General features: G+C 34.3%; 1 protein-coding gene across 1 annotated transcript; it reads right to left on the bottom strand.

Moving 5' to 3' along the window:
* Window positions 1-1328: 1328 nt before the first annotated feature.
* On the bottom strand, window positions 1329-6652 carry LOC112800013 (probable ADP-ribosylation factor GTPase-activating protein AGD8). Its single transcript, XM_025842043.3, has 7 exons — window positions 6308-6652; window positions 6059-6177; window positions 4398-4830; window positions 4023-4286; window positions 2958-3083; window positions 2122-2220; window positions 1329-1841 (listed from the first exon to the last, which is right to left on the bottom strand). The coding sequence occupies exons 1-7, from the start codon at window positions 6374-6376 to the stop codon at window positions 1734-1736; spliced, it is 1218 nt and encodes a 405-aa protein (XP_025697828.1). The 5' UTR covers window positions 6377-6652; the 3' UTR covers window positions 1329-1733.
* Window positions 6653-17129: the final 10477 nt, after the last annotated feature.

The raw sequence follows: 17129 nt of genomic DNA, 5'->3' as shown, positions 1-17129 counted from the left end.
AGATATCCAAAATATAAGATATTTGATATTTTTTTTTTAGCAAAGATAGGATTTGTTTTCTTTTTCAATGATACATGTTACAAATATACGAATTAAAAGCTAATTAAATATTGTATTTAGATAGATATCCAAAATATAAGATATTTGACATGTTTGTTAAACCAAAAAAATACAGTAGTTTAATGAAAGATAAATAATTCTTATATTTTAAATAAAGATAAATACATTTAAATATGTGAATTGAAAGATAAATACATTCTACCGTTTTAAATTTAAAGTAATTTATTTAGTCCTAATTCAGACATTTCTGTTTTAAAATATAAATTGCTGGATTGCTTAAAACAAAAACATTATTTACACATAAAAGATAACTACTAAATCAATCATTTATTTATCTATAATTATATTATTTTACACAATTTTAATTAGGGGTGTCCGCGGACGGCGGATCGGATATGGCCAAAAATTCGATCCGATCCGCATTAAAATCATTGAATCGGATCGGATCCAATATCCGCAGCTTTTAAGGTTGGATCCGATCTGCACATTTGCGGATCGGATCGGATCGGATATCGGATATCGGATATATCCGCAAAACACAAAAATATTTTTAAATGCTTATTTTTATTAAAAAAATATCAATAAAATTCATTTTTTCTATTCTTTTAAATATGTTTACTCTTAAAATAATATTAAACATACTTTTCTTAAATAATAAATTAAAATAATATAACATATATGATAATTATTAATTGAAATAAAACATAAAAAGAATATTTATTTATTTATTTCTTTAATTTTGCGGATACGCGGATATGCGGATACCAACACAAAATCCGCAATCCGATCCGAAAGCCTTGCAGATCGGATCCATATCCGCAATTTTCGGATTTGATTCGGATAAATACCGCGGATATACGGATCGGATCCGATCCATGGACACCCCTAATTTTAATATGTATTTTATATTCTAACATGTATATTTCAATAATTCAATTTTTAAATACAAATAACATGATTATTAAATTATTAAATTCATTTTAAAACAAACAACATTACAAATTAAATTACTATCTCCATACTCTAATAACTAATAAGGTCCAGGCTAAAAATAAACCTAATAAGTCGACAATATTTTTACATCTAAATCTAATATATTTAGTTATCTATATACAAATTATGCCCAATTGCATTAACCCAATCTTGTCAAACTAATGGTTAACAATGAACAGAGATAAAAATTAATATCTTATAAACACTCAACAGGCAAACCTTGTCTCGGTCCAAGTTACTAATCACTTACTGTCATGCATAATTCTCTAATCAACTGCATAAACTTCTCATAATTATTTAACTGTGTCAACTATTGACAAACAATAATGTTATTTGGAGAACCAAAAGTTGGTACATTACACAATGAACATGAAGGGAATCTTGTTACAAAAGTAAAGGAGTGTCATTTTCAAATTGATACAATATGACACTGTTGAGTTCATTACAAAGAGGCATAAACTTGACTAACCCAAAAAAAAAAAAAGAAACATCTAACACAATATCATCAAATAATAATACATGTGATACAAAATATAAACAACAATCTAGCACAACCCTGAAAATTAATATCTTATTTTTGTATCGCAAAGAATTGTATAAATTGCACTCTTGAATTACATTCGAAGCAGAAGTTGCAGAGTTGAAGGAGTTTTTTGCATTGATACAAAAACATACAGTTTTTAGAGTATCCGGTCCTGAAGATCTGTCATCAATGTATTGGCCAAGGAGCTTAGCTTCTTCCCAGTCTCACCAGCAATGTTTTTAAGGGAAGAGATATCCTGTTGTGCCTGTAAAACAAAAGAGAGTAATATATCCATTTAAAAGGCTTGAAATCCGTAGCAATGTGCGAGGAACCCTATACATTGGGGGAAATACAAGTAAAGAGCGTCTATGGAAGAGTTAGAGCTCCGAGAGTCGAGAGACAACTCTCAAAATGATCAATCATGCAAACAAATCTCTTCTACCCATACTTATATGGTAACTAACTCCCCCAACCAACTTACAAGTCATGAGCAACATGAAATCGGGGACATGAAAATAGTCAAGTTTCTAAATCCAAAAGCATACCTGGAAAGATAGTCGGTTGATGAGGTCACTGGCAGCAAGATCAATGGAGCTGTCTGATGAGTCGCCAAAAAGATCAGCACTGGAGATGGCAGATGAACCCTGAAAATAGAAGACGATGAACTCTGTCAAACATCAACTTTTAAAGGCCCCGGTTTTGAAGGGATAATATAAGATATTGAATTTGCCAATGTTAATATATGATTGGATAACAGTGTTACACCCTTTTATATTATTAGTGTACCAAAATTCAAAAAGCAGAAGTAAATATCTCCTAAAAAATATCAGGTTAAGAATTTGATAATCCATGGGAGAAGTAAAACCTCATCTTAACTATATTAAACAATAATGCACTTTGACAAAGCATAAAAGCTATTCAGGCCTCTTAGTTAGCCATTGTTGTCCTTTTTATGACATGATAAGGGTTTCTAGTACTACATGTCAAAATCCATCATTTCCATGTATTAACTTGATGCCTTGCTTCTCAGTATTGATAGCAAATGGCTTAACTAATTGAACATAAAACACAAACACATGGATTCCAACTTATTCAATTTACACTTGGGCGAGGGATTTCAACACTAAAAACAGTGGAAAGTTTTAGCAAGAGGCTGCTGAGAAATTATTTTCTGTCCTGCCTTGTTTTTATCTGACTAATGATTTCGTGCCTACAAAAACGGAATGGAGAACTATAATTGCAATGGCCAGAAAGAAATTGAAAAGAAAACTGTGCTCCCTAGAACACAATTGTGTCTACAAGGTGCATGTCTTATTATTATCTACCTAAATGTGTATATTCAGAAAATTACGAGTAATTCATTAATGGAAAAGATACATACTGAAAACTTTGACAAAGTAGCTTGAGTAGCCACGTCTGCAGCTTTGTTCTGATCTCCAAAAAATTGGGAGGAAGAAATAGATTTAGCATTTGAGAACTTCTTTCTTGCTTCGTCAGATTCTTGAATCTGATAAAGGACAGGCATCAAAACAGAATATGAATCAACATGACATAAATCCATCAAAGAAGAAGCTGAGATACATATTTTACAGATGAAGCTATAGTTAAAGAAGTCAGTTGAGACAATAGTTAAATAAAGTCAACACATATTTGGACACATGATAAAGAAGTGAGCAATATGAAGATAAAAAAAATTAATTTTCAGACGTTAAGATGTGGAAGCTAAAATGATAAATGTGTTAAAGAAACATGAAAAACATAGCCGAACATTTGGCTGAGTATAATACTAGGTGTACCATCTATCAACACAGCAAACTTCAATCTACACTCATCGTTAATATTTTTCTTGGACACAAGTTTAACATACACAATTTATAAATAGTTAGCAATACCTTCATTTCCAAAACAACTCAAAACTAAATGGTTAATGAGGACATTAAAAATTAATTTCACTGAAGATAAAGTCTCTCACCTAAAAGTAGGTTATACTAAGAGCGTTGTAGAAGTGTTGCAAAAGTTTACACAAAAACTAACGCTGAGCACAAAATTCAATGAACGTGATGTGACAAAAGGTTAGTTTAGTACAAAAAGGCTCTGTTAGGTAATTGTCCCAGGACAAAATTCATACACAAGGAGACAAATATCTATTTAGAGATGGGGAGATAAGAACAAAGATACAACTTTTCTGCTCTCTACCTTGGTGTCTCAGTATTTTACGTCCATAGACACTTATAAAACACAGCTAATCAATCAAATCCTCAGTATGTACCTAGTATCTAGTTAAAGTGGTTGAGTTTTATATATGAGGAAGGAGAAAAAAAATATTAATAGTGTGTTTAACTTAAGAGAAATCGGAAAATTTAAAAAAAAAGTGCAGAAAAACATGTTAAATATGTAAGTAAGCCGATTTTCCATACGGATAAAAAATTTTAGGTATGGAGCTTACTTGCACTTTAGTTGGACTTGGCCCAGATTTCCTAGGAAAACCATTGTCCATCCCGAAGTCTGCAAAGAAGCTTGATGACTTTGGTGGAGCAACATGTCCATGCATATTTGTAGCCACACCTCCAGAATTCATCTCAGGTGATTGGACATGTTCTACATACTCAAACCGAGATGTTGATGGCCCGGCAGGAAAATTGCTTTTTGTTGAGGTGGGTACTGGAGCAGGTGGTTCTTCAGGCTTCTGGTCATAAAGAGACTCACTTGGCTGCATTTCATAATAATAATTCATAAATAATCAATTTTCTAAAAAATGATCAACCGCCACTAAAAAATGAGTATACACACATGCCCCATGCCCACGCATATATTTGCATACCTTTGTTGTGAGCTTCCGGGCACCAAGTCCACTAGTCTTGCCAGGTTTTTTGGTACCAATAGGCTTCTTGACAGTGCTGGAGACCACTGTATGTGAAGCTCTTGGTGAAGTGGTTTTCTCAGGAATTTCAGGCTTTCCTAGATTCTTTTCCTTTGGTAATCCATTAGTCTTTATTTCAGGAAGTCCATTAGGTGCTTGGGAAGAGTGAGAATCAACAGGTGATGACGATGAACCTGCTTCCTCAGCCATACTCTTAGCAACTTCCTTAGAAAGAAGTTGTTTATATAACTCTGCAGCTCTTGACGTATACTTGGCCTCTATTTTACCACCATCAGTCCATCCATGCTGCTTAAAGAAAACCTGTGCACGATTGTTTCCTCCAAAGCTCATCATTTTTAGCTGTTCAGGACTCCATGAGTCTAAATTTGTAGATCTATATGCAAAAAGAAAGCACATTTAATTCACAAGAGATTCATTTATCTCTCCTATCCTTCTATTGTGCTTCACCCTCCCTTTTAATAGAATATATTTAACAAAACAAACAACCAACTAAAAAGAGAAGAGGGGAATTGACTGGGGTGAAACTCAGAATTGAAGACGTGGATGGGAATAATCTCCTCTTAAAAATTTGTCTACTCATTATAGGTAAACATAAGTTTTGATTGTTCCAGTTTGACTTCATTTAGTGTCAATTGTCAATTTAGTCTCTCCACTCAAGAATCTAGATTCTCATTTCACATGACAACTTGAGGAACCTAAGAAAATAATACCCATCCATTCAATAATGAGGAAAGGCAACACGAGAAAAGGGAAAAAAAATCAGAAATGCTAACCTCAGAATTCTAAATTCAATGAATATCAAATTTGAACAAACAATAATAATATGGAAATATTTCCAAATCACATAAAAAAGCTTGCCAAATACCGATTCATCATGATTCCATTAAATGAGGCATGCCAACTAGTTGCAAAAACCAGGAACACATGCAGCCATATACCGACATCCACTATTTGCCCCCACCATGCCTTTCATTGCACAGAACTAACCACCCCAATTTACTAATTCCGCAAGGGAAACATGGATCTACTAAAAGCCCAATGTTTTGGAAACGAAAAGCCTAAAGGATAAAGATTTACAATGGGATTATAGATCGCCTACCAACAAAGGAACACTTGATTTGCATCCAAGTCAACCAGTTGCTGCAAGCAGAGCATCAACCTGGAGACCCACTACCTAATTGGCTAATGCACAATGAGATTGACATCTTCATTATTGGTCAACAATAAAACCTTGTAACTACCTTCTAATAAACCCACATATACCACAAATCACATAATAATCTTCCCATTACCAAGTCTAGGACTCTGATGCCACACTTAGGAGCACAATCACAATTTCTTCAGCTGGTCAATTGTTAAAAAACCAATTGGCGCATCTCCTTGAGTTTTAAAAGGTAGCAACATGCATACCCCACAATTTGCACATCCATTAACAAGTTTACCTCATATATATAATATTATTAATGAAAAAACAAAAACAAAAACACATTCAGCTCCAAGTTCTTCTAGCCAATGCAGCTTGCGCCAGCCCAAAATCCCAACACAAGAGAACAGCCACTACACCACACGAACAAGAATTAAACAAAACCAAGATAACTTGCCTGACGAAGCTGATGTGCACACCAAGACTCCGGTGAGTAGCGGAGCAATCGATGCAGAGGAAGATCCCGTAGGTAACGGAGGCCCAAGTTGGGTTCTTAGCATTGCAATCAAAACACATCTGAAAGTAACAGATCAAACAAAAACACGCACACAAATACACAAGAGTTACCAGATCTGAATCTGAATACCCCAAATCTCAAAAAACACAAAATGAAGAATGAAAAGGAGTTGGGGGAGGAATGAGGGACCTTGTTTTCGGGCTTGGACTTGAGTTTACGGAACACTGCATTCTTGTCGGTGAAGCCTTCGGAAGCCATTGGAGAAGAAAGGAGGAAGAATGAAATGAAAGGAGGTGGGGAATGGAGAAAGGGGGAAATGGGGAAATGGGTATTGAAGAAAGTTTGGTTATTTATGGGAAATGGGAAATGGGGTTTGAAGGGGGTGGTGTGCTTGGTTTAGAACAGAAGCACCCTCCTCCTCCTCACAAACACACCAAAATCAAATCACCAAACTAGAGAAGTGCCTGTAAATGGCAAAATTTCTATTCCATCTATTATTGTCTCTCCTATATTTCCATTTTTCAAAATAAAAATAAATTTCCTTTTTTATTTTAAAATTCTTTTCTATTCACTCATTAATTTTTTTTCTTGTAAATATCTCATTTAGTAAAATAAACTTATAAATATAAAATATCAAAATCAATCACAAAAATTAATTATTAATATAAAATATATATTAAAAATAAATTAAATAGTATTTATATATATATATATATATATGAGTTAGATTAGAGTGTATATTGTTTTTCTTTATTGGTTTGAGAAATAAATAAAGACTAAGCAATTCTTTTTTTATTATTTCAGACTAATCAATAGTAAAATAATCATGTTTTTATGGCTGCGTTTGTTTTTAAGAATATGATAGGATAAGACACTGAAAATATGATAAGAAATTGATGGACACAGACACAATTTTATGTTTTTGTATTTTGTTTGGTGATAAACTAGAATAAATTATCAAAATTTAATTTATTCTTATTTTTTCATTTAAAAAATTTGAAATGAAAAATATAACAATAAAAAATATAATTATAAAAAACTAACAAGAATAATAAAAGAAAAAATAAAAAATAAAGTATGTCTTTGTCAGTGTTTTCCTGTTTTTCCTGTTAAGATAGACACAAAATATACTAATTCAACGTCTCTGTACACATTATCTTTATCTATGTTTCTTTTGCCAAACACGATTTTGTATCTCAGTGTTACTGTCTCAATGTTTTATCTATGTAAACAAACACAATCTATCATATCTCCAAACAAAAAAAAAAAGGTTAAGTGTTGACAAAAATTATGAAAGAGAAAGCCATGCAGGATGGCGTAATGGAAAATGGGTGTTGGGATGTCGAGTTTGGGCTTTTCCTAAGTGGTTGACTGGTTGCTGTCCCTGACCAACACCACAAGAGTCTTGAAATATATAAATTTTGAAAAATAATCGTGTAAAATGAAAAAGTGAATGTTAAATTTATAATTTTATCATATATAAATCCTACTATTTTAATTTAAGAATAATTAGATTATCATTTTCTTATTTTATTATCGGCCTATTTATTTATTCATCTCTTGTCGCCTGTGATTTGAAGTTGGTTTGAGTTGCATTTACATCATTAGAGTCGTTGCTGATTAGACCATAGGCTTACTATATTACCAAACTAGATTACCTAGTACACCACCTTCGTTTTGGATCTTGGACCTTTACATATACTTTGCGTTTACTCTTTCAATAACACATTGCTTATAATCAAAAGGTCAACTTACAGTTCTAGTTTCTCTTTTCTTTTGATAGCTGATAATATTATTTTTTATTGTTCATTCGCTCCTCATAACTAACTTCGGTAATACCCAACCAAACTACCAGTCAAAATTGCAAATTCGGCCACTTAAATTGGATTAGTTTAATAATTATCTCGTTAATTTGTTTAAACAAATATCATAAATTCGAATTCTATCTAGTATGTACAGCAACTCATTAATTAGCGATAAATTTTTAAAATAGTTCTAATCTGATGGTACATTCGATAGACTGTTGATGATATGAAATGAGATATTTTTTTTTAAATGAATAATTACTATAAGAGATAAAGATGGTTGTATATTGAAGAAGTCTTGTTAAAGAATAGTTTCAACTGTGCTTTTTACTTGATTTATGGTGTGCATATAGAAAAGAGAAGAACTATGTGTAAGAAGAATTGAGTTATATAGCTGAATTGTGTCAGGTTCCTTGCAGTTTTATGAGAGACTTTAATGAGATAGTGCATGTAAAGAAACGAAAAGGTACTGCTACTTTACTGCTGTCTACGAAAGAATTCAAGACTTGGATACAAGATATGCACTTAGTGAATTTGCCGCTCACTGTTTCGAGGCCGCTCATGCAGTCATATTGATAGATCAACCATGATTAGTGTGAAATGACTGGAATAGTTTTCTGAGATTCGGTTAAGAGGCGGATCAAGGGGTTTGTCACATCATTGCCCTATAATAATGGAAGATAAAAGAATGAGAGGAGGTCCTAGACCTTTCTGTAGCCTTAATTCGTGGTTTACACATGAAAATTTTCTTAGAAATGGTTAAGGAGGAATGAAGAGGTTTAGGGAAGATGCAGTTCACATATAAATTGAAGACATTGACAACTCCTTTGGGGAGATGACATAAGGACAACTTTGGTGAGATGGACAAGAAGATTTAGAAGTTTAAGGAAGAAATCAAGAGGGTTGATGATATGGTAGGTAATGGAGTGTATGATGAAACTATGGAGGTTAGACGAAAGGCGTTGGTTACTTGCTATGAGAGGTGGTATGTGAGGAAAAAAGTTCACTGGAAGCAGATGCCTCGATCTCAACAAGCAAAGGATATGAAAAAAAAACACAAGATATTTCCACAATATAGCGTCGACAAGAAGGAGGATTAATCATTGACACTCTGGTAGTTAATGGCGACTGGTAAGGAACCAAATTATAATAAAAATAACTATTCGAGGATTTTATAAAGAGTTATATCATCAGAAAGTTTCTCCTACGTTGGGGTTCATAAATGGTCTGGTGAACAGGATAGACGAGGAAGACTCTATGACCTTGGAGGTGATGCCATCGGTTGAGGAGATTATAGAGGTAGTGTGAGATTGTACATCATCTAAGGTGCTAGGTTGTGATGGATACAACTTGAATTTCATTAAGAGGTGCTGGGATGAGATTGGGTCTGAATTCATGGCAGCTGTGATGGGGTTCTCTCATACATCTAGGTTACCAACGGATTCTACTATAACTTGGGTGGCACTGGCAACGAAATTCATTGGTGCGAAAGAGATTAAAGACTCGAGACCTATTAATATGGTTGGATATGTGTATAAGGTTATTTCGAAGGTGTTAGTTAAGATGATGAGAATAGTAATGCTAGGATCAATAAGGGAGACTCAAAGTGCTTTTGTGAATGGTAGAAAAATTCATAATGGGGCCCTCATAACGTGTAAAACAGTATATTGGCTTAAAATGAGAAAAAAAGAGGCAATCATAATCAAGCTAGATTTCCAAAAAACATATGACATGGTCAAGTGGAGTTTTATAGATATTATGCTGCAAAAGATCGGGGTTGGACGCAGGTGGAGGACGTAGGTTATGAAGTGTGTGACCGCAGCTTCCATGTCGGTCTTGATTAATGGTTTGCCATCTAAACCATTCAAAATGGAAAGGGCTTGAGACAATGTGACTCGCTTTCTCCTTTATTGTTTGTGTTGGTTGTGAATGTTCTGCATAGAATGGTTAGTGAGGCAGTCAGGAACGGTCGTATCTCTCCTCTGGTGGTTAGTCGAGACAGTGTGGAGTTGTCACATCTTCAGTTTGCAAATGACGCTATCCTGTTTTGCCCACCAGAAAAGGAGACTGTGAAGAATTGCAAGCAGCTGTTGCGCTGGTTCGAGTTGATATCAAGGCTTGGTATTAATTTTGATAAGTCCAGTTTGATTCTAATCAATTGTGAAGAGCAGTGGGCACAACGTATGTGTAGCTTGTGGGGTTGTAAGGAGGATACCCTCCTAATTAAATATATTGGAATCCTCTTAGAAGCTAATCCAAGGTTGGTAAAGACTTGAAAGCCTATAATCGATAAGGTAGAGGAGAAATTAAACCTCTGAAAAGTTAAGGTGCTAAACAAAGTTGGAAAGTTGGTGCTTATCAAATCAGTTTTAAATAGCTTGCTAATGTATTATTTGAGCTTATATAAGATGTCGAATGTTGTTGTTGAGAAATTGATTTCTTTATAGAGAAGATTTCTATGGAGCAAGGAGGATGAGATGAATGATATGGCTTTAGTGAGATGAGAATTAGTGCAGGTCCCGAAAAAGTTAGGTGGGTTGGGAGTTGACGATGCTATGGTTCGTAACACTGCATTTTTATTTGAGTGGTGGTGGCGTTTTATAAAGAAAGAGTGCCGGTGTGAAAGAAGGTATTCTGTTCTTATAATAATCTACGCAAGTGCTACCTACTAGAGGAGGTCCATGGACCATGAAAGAATTTATACCAGATACAAATTAAGGAGCAACATATTAGGGACAAAATGATTACGGGCCTGTTCATGGAGTTTGGCCAACTATGGTCTTTTCCGGGGTTGATGAAGGACCATTTTCTAAGAGTCGCGTGAAAAGAAGATTAAAAGCCATGGTTGAGGTGCTTCGTGTGATCGTCTAGAACATTTGGATGGAAAAGAATAAAAAAATATTTCATAATAAAAGCAAAAGTGTAGAAGAAATCATTAACATGACCATGCTTAATTACGCAACCGGAGAGGTGTACGCTCCTTGTGTTGTTGATAATTTTGTCGGAAATGATATGGTTTTTTTTTTTTTGTTACTTTTTTAAAATTGCCTATTTATTTTGGTTGTTTGATTCTGTTTGTTCCATTTTAATGTGTTGACCTCTTTTGTTTTAAAAAAAATGGAATTTTAATATACGAATTAGTAATTAAACGATCGGGACAAGGTATATCGTGAAAAAGAAGAAAAAATTGCAGAAATTCAGCTTTACGTTGTATATCTTTTTTTTTTTCGGTCAGGGCAGCGTTACTTATTATTTTCTCATCATTTGGATTTGGATTTTTCTGGCAGTATATTATTTGGAGGCTTGGGCTTACCAAACTGCGCTCTATCCATTAATACCTTTCTTGTTCAAACAAAACTTGGGCCCTCCTACTTCCAATATGTTGGGCTTCCATAGGCGCATCCCTTCGAGTTTAAATAAACAAAGCCCAAAATAAGATTGGGCTAGTTGCCCTACATCATGTTTTGGCAGGTCCCTCCCCTATTTTTGTGAAATAGATCAAATAATTAGTGTAGCAAAGAAATGACATAGTTAATAAATATGTTCATTAACTGAATTTTCGGTCGTTATCTAGGTTTTTAAGATTTTGTTTGGGGTATAATAGTGTCCTCATGTGTGTGATTGTTTTCACATGGTTCAGAATTAGACCAACCTAAAATTAATCTAATAGAAATATAGAACAATACACTACTACTTAGAAGTATCGCGTGTTAACGTTCATTAAGAGCATGCTAATGATAATAACTTATTTTCTTGCTCCAAATTAAATATATAATGCATTCAACCACTATTTAGCTTCTTACATATAAAATAAAACTTTTGAAAATGAATCGGTAAGACCTAGAGGAAAGGCATAACATTGTGGATTGCTTGTATTTAATTTTAAGAGTAATACTCAAAATCATTTCTTAAAAAATATTAGTCAAACATTATTTTCCGTCTCCAAACTTTAAAATTTTCTCTATCCCCGTTCTAATATCTATCGTAGGGAATAACCGAGCCTCATTTCTCATTTTTTGTTTTTTTTTTTTTAATCTCTAGAGAAATTCTCATTTTTTATCTCTCTATATTTTTATAAAAATTTCTAATAAAACATAAAATACATTGAAACAACACATAAGTATATCTTATCAAAATTCTAAAATAATAAATTAATTAATGTTTAACATCCAAATCTTAAAAAATAAAAGAATACGACATAATATAAAAAAATAAAATAAAATTTAAAAAATATATAATAAATAAAATTATTAAAATATTTATAATAATATCTAAAATATTAAGAATAATTAAATAAATTTATATTATTCGAAAATCATTGAGGATGAGATGGAGATCTTCGCTAGAGTTCTAGCAATTGTCTTAGAAAAATTTCTTCTTTCATATCTTTTTTTGCAAAAAAAATTTCATCTCTAAATTTTCATTTGGAATAGGAAAAATATAGAGTATCAATATATTATCTGTCAATTTATTATCAATAATAATTAATTATTATATTTTAAATACATATATAAAGTTATACATTTAAAAAATATATTTATAAAGACATTTTTATTAAATACAACTATAAAAAATATATTTTTATTAGACATGTTTACAAAATACTTTTATTAAATACAATTATAAATAAGAATTGACAAAAATTAGCAAAAATACTGTTGATAACGCGTAGCAAGATTATTTGAAATAATAGCTGCAAAAATGCCCACGTGTCAGGGAGATTTGCCACTCTAGTTATGACGAGCAATTTCAGTGACATTTCTTCAACTTATTATAATTAGGGATGTCTCCGAAATTGCACCAAATTAAAATACGATGCCACACAATTCCTCTGAGCAAGCACATGCTTGATAATTAATTACAGGTCTTGTCCTCTTATGCCCTATAAAATAACATGCGTTATACGTGTTTCCTCTAATTCACACACCATATCCTCATACTCATATTGCTTTAACTAGAATAGAAATTATCAAACCAAATCAAATATAATGACAAACATAAACATCCCAAAAATAAAATTGTCATTCTCACTGCTGCTTCCATTACTCTTCACTCCTGTCTTCGCTGGTAGATCAAATAATCAATAATTAATATAGTCCACGGTTGAAGTATTTTTTTTTAATAAAAATCCTTTTATTTATTTTTTTGGGGGGGGGGGGGGAGGGGGATGAAAAAATCATTTTTATTTAGTAGATAATCTAAATTGCCTGGTGTAAAAAGGATGCATTATTGAGTAGTCGGGGTTGTATTCATTGATTCGTCCATATTAATATATTATATGGTTTTAATTTTGATTCTCTTGAGTATGAGGAAATGATAACCATATATGATATATCTAAGTGTGGCCCCTGAATTTGATAACTCGTTATCATTCAGTAACGTAACTTCAACTTTATGCCAAGCGGACCAATATGCCACCCATGTAACTATATGGAAGGACCCTAAAAATTGATTATGTACACACAAAAAAAGGGAAATATTATACGTGCTTAAAAATTTTAATTTTTAACAGGAATTCTTTATGAGGCACAAACCACCAGATAGAGTAGTCTTCTATATGAATTAATATTAATCACTCGCTTTGTTTATATATATAATCAAACCCAAAAAAAAAAAATTGAATACGATGATATATATATTCGATTTTCTAAATTAGCCAAAATGTTTTACATTGACATGTATTATTTTAATAAAATCACAATATATGAATAATCAAACTTATTCATATATAGCAATCAAACTCTCCTCGTAGATTTAAACTCCTTTAATTTACCACATACATATAATAAGTAAGGTTATAGCTAGTTAGTTAATTTGTGGTTGTTTTTTTTTTATGTAAATTACGAATCATATAATATATTAAATTAAGGGATGTGCTAACATACGCAAATTCATGAGTATGTTAGCAATATACAGTTATACACATATTAATTTAGACATAAAAATCACACTCTTTCAATTATTCTACATTAAATTATATTTTTTGGTTAAATTTGTAATTTTATATATACACATTGATTACTTTATTAGTCTTTCTTTGTCTTATTTAATGTTTTCTCTCTATTACTTTATTGTACTAATACAACTTAATCATATATCAGTATTAATATATATCAATAATTTTATTTATATATTTGTTTGTGTTACAAAAAATATGTATTTCATTAAGGTAAGTAAAACAAAAAAAAAAAAGTAAAACAAAACTTTAGTTAAAATTGTGCGTGTTGTCACGGTAAATTTTTAGAAGGTTAGATTTAACAGTGTTTGTATAGTTTTCTAGAGTGTTTGAGAATACTCTAAATGGTTCCGAAACGTTCTAGAATGTCCTAGAAGGTTCCGGAATACTCTAGAAGGTTCTAGAAGACTCTGAAAGGTCATAGAGTATTCTAGAAGAGTATAGATGTATATAGAAGTATAAAGAGTGGTATGGAATAATCTAGAAACATTTAGGGAGTTGTGGTAGGATAGATATTTGTAAAGAAGGTTCTGGATGATTAATCTGGACCGTTGATTAGATTTAATCCTAACCATCCATTGAGGAGGTGGATGGCTATAAATAGGGGTGAGAGTTAGAGTTTGGGGTGTGTGAATCATTTGTAACCACACTTGAGCAATAAAGTGTTATTCCACCAAAGCTTCCTTTCTCTTGTGTTCTCTTGTATTCTTAGCTTTCTTGCTAAGTATTGAGGGTTAGGCTGACTTGGTCTTAGCTCAAGAGGTTGAGTAAGTCCGAGTGCCGGCACGGTAGCGTTGGAGTGTGTCCAAGGCCGTGACAATTTGGTATCCGAGCAAGGTTCGAGAGGGAGCACAAGTGATTTGTGGGTATGGCTTCTAGTATCACCATGGAGCATATTGAGTCTCAAAGGGGAAGGAATGCTATTCCTTCTCAATGGGGAGGCAAGAAGGTCCGTTTTTCAAGTGAGCCTAGAGGTAAGGACTCTAACTTCCTAGAAGAGAGAGTTTCTGTGTTGGAGAATGTTCTATCCTCTATGGATGAGCGTTTCCAAAGGATAGAACATGATAAGGAGACCCTCGAGGCTCATGTGTTGGGAGAATTAGATGCTTTCAAAGAAAGTATGCTCCAAATTGAAGAGAAGCTTGAGAATTCCTTGAAGTTATTTGAGGAAGTTCGAGTTTGGTTCGAGGAGGCAAAATCTCGACCAACCATTATAAGGGAGATGACAAAGATTGATCTCCCCAAGTCAAAGGAGTTCAAGGGCGTAAGGGACGCTCGCGAGGTGGAGAACTTCCTATGGCAAATGGAGAGTTACTTCGAAGGCCAAGGGGTGGTCGAAGAAGCAATAAAGGTACGCACTGCAGCTCTCTACCTTTCTGATAATGCTACTTTGTGGTGGAGGAGAAAGTGCGTAGATATGGAAAAGGGTACTTGCAACATAGCCACATGGGAAGATTTCAAAAGGGAACTGAAAAGACAATTCTTCCCTGAGAATGTGGTTTATGAAGCAAGGAAGAAGTTGAGGGAGTTGAAGCACAAGAGTACGATTAGCGACTACGTAAAGGAGTTTACTACTCTCACGCTTCAAATCCCCAACTTAGCATCAGAGGATGCATTGTTCTTCTTCATTGATGGACTCCAACCTTGGGCAAAGCAAGAACTACAAAGAAGGAATGTTAAGGATGTCGATGAGGCCATCGTGGTGGCCGAATCACTCACTGAGTATCATAGGGGAGACTCTAAACCCAAGTCTTCCTCCAAGCCTGGTTTTGCTAAAGGTGGAGGAGACAAGGGGAAGAGTTTCTCAACCAAGAAGGAAGGAAAATACTCTTCAAAGAAAGAGTACGAAGAAAAGAAGAAGGCTTTCGTGCCCAAAGGAGGATGCTTCGTGTGCAAGGGACCACACCAAATGAAGGATTGTCCCAAGCTAGAGACTTTGGCATCTATCGCTGAGGAACGAGAAGCTCAAACTCAAGTAACTGAGTGTGTTGGATCTATCCAACACATAAATGCTGTGAAGGCCAAAGAGGCAAGCACTGCAGAAAAGAAAGGCTTGATGTATGTCAAAGCCTTTATCAATGAAAAACCCGTCATGGCTATGATCGACACTGGTGCTACACACAACTTCATCACGCCTGATGAAGCAAAGAGGCTTGGGTTAAAGATCACCGAAAAGAATGGCTGGTTCAAACCCGTGAATACCAAGGGTGAACCCCTTAAGGGAGTAGCAAAAGGGGTTGAGATGACTCTTGGTTCTTGGAAGGGCCTTGTGGATTTCTCAGTAGCACCCATGGACGATTTTAAAATAGTCATCGGGCTCGATTTGCAAAGGAAGGCAAATATAATACCTATGCCATACTACAATATAGTATGCGTCATGGAGAAAGGGTCTCCATGCATGGTCCCTACAATCTCAACGGCGGGAGGAATCCCGATTCTCTCGACGAAAGGTTTCAAGAAGAGGAGATGATGTCTTTGACTTTACTACAAGAGGAGTCAACAGCCAAAGGAGAAGATGTTCCCTATAAAATCAAGGAAGTCCTTGAAGAAAATAAGGATGTGATACCTTTCGAGTTGCCAAAGCAGTTACCACCTAGAAGAAAGATGGATGACAACATTGAATTGGAGTTAGGAGCGAAACCGCCTATCTCAAAACCATACAGGATGGGGGCCATTTCTATGGTTGAAGGAGATATTGTGCATACCATCAAGGAAGGATTGCATCACGATCCATTAGCCAAGAAGTTGGTGGAGTTGGCTAGAGAAGGTAAGACCAAAAGATTTTGGTTAGAAAACGACCTTCTCTACACAAAAGGGAGAAGACTATACGTTCCTAAATGGGAAAATATGAGAAGGAAGTTGGTAAGAGAATGCCACGACACCAAGTGGGCTGGTCACCAAGGTCAGCGAAGGACCTTAGCACTCATTGAATCTTCTTATTATTGGCCTCAAATGAGAGATGAAGTGGAGAGCTATGTGAAGACTTGTCTTGTGTGCCAACAAGATAAGATTGAAAACAAGACACCAAACGGGTTGTTGGAACCTCTGCCTCCATCAGAGCGACCGTGGGAAAGTGTGTCTCTAGATTTCATCTCTGCCTTACCGAAGTTCGAGGGGTTTGGATCTATTCTTGTGGTAGTGGATCGATTTTCGAAGTATGCTACCTTTATATCTGCCCCTACTGACTGCACTGCAGAGGAAGCAGCACGACTATTCTTCAAGAACGTGGTGAAGTACTGGGGATTGCCTA

The sequence above is a fragment of the Arachis hypogaea genome, chromosome 5 (genome assembly GCF_003086295.3).
Source record: "Arachis hypogaea cultivar Tifrunner chromosome 5, arahy.Tifrunner.gnm2.J5K5, whole genome shotgun sequence".
NCBI classification, from domain to species: Eukaryota; Viridiplantae; Streptophyta; class Magnoliopsida; order Fabales; family Fabaceae; genus Arachis; species Arachis hypogaea.
The sequence above is the reverse complement of the archived record's forward strand: the minus strand, read 5'-3'. Positions and strand labels throughout refer to the sequence as shown.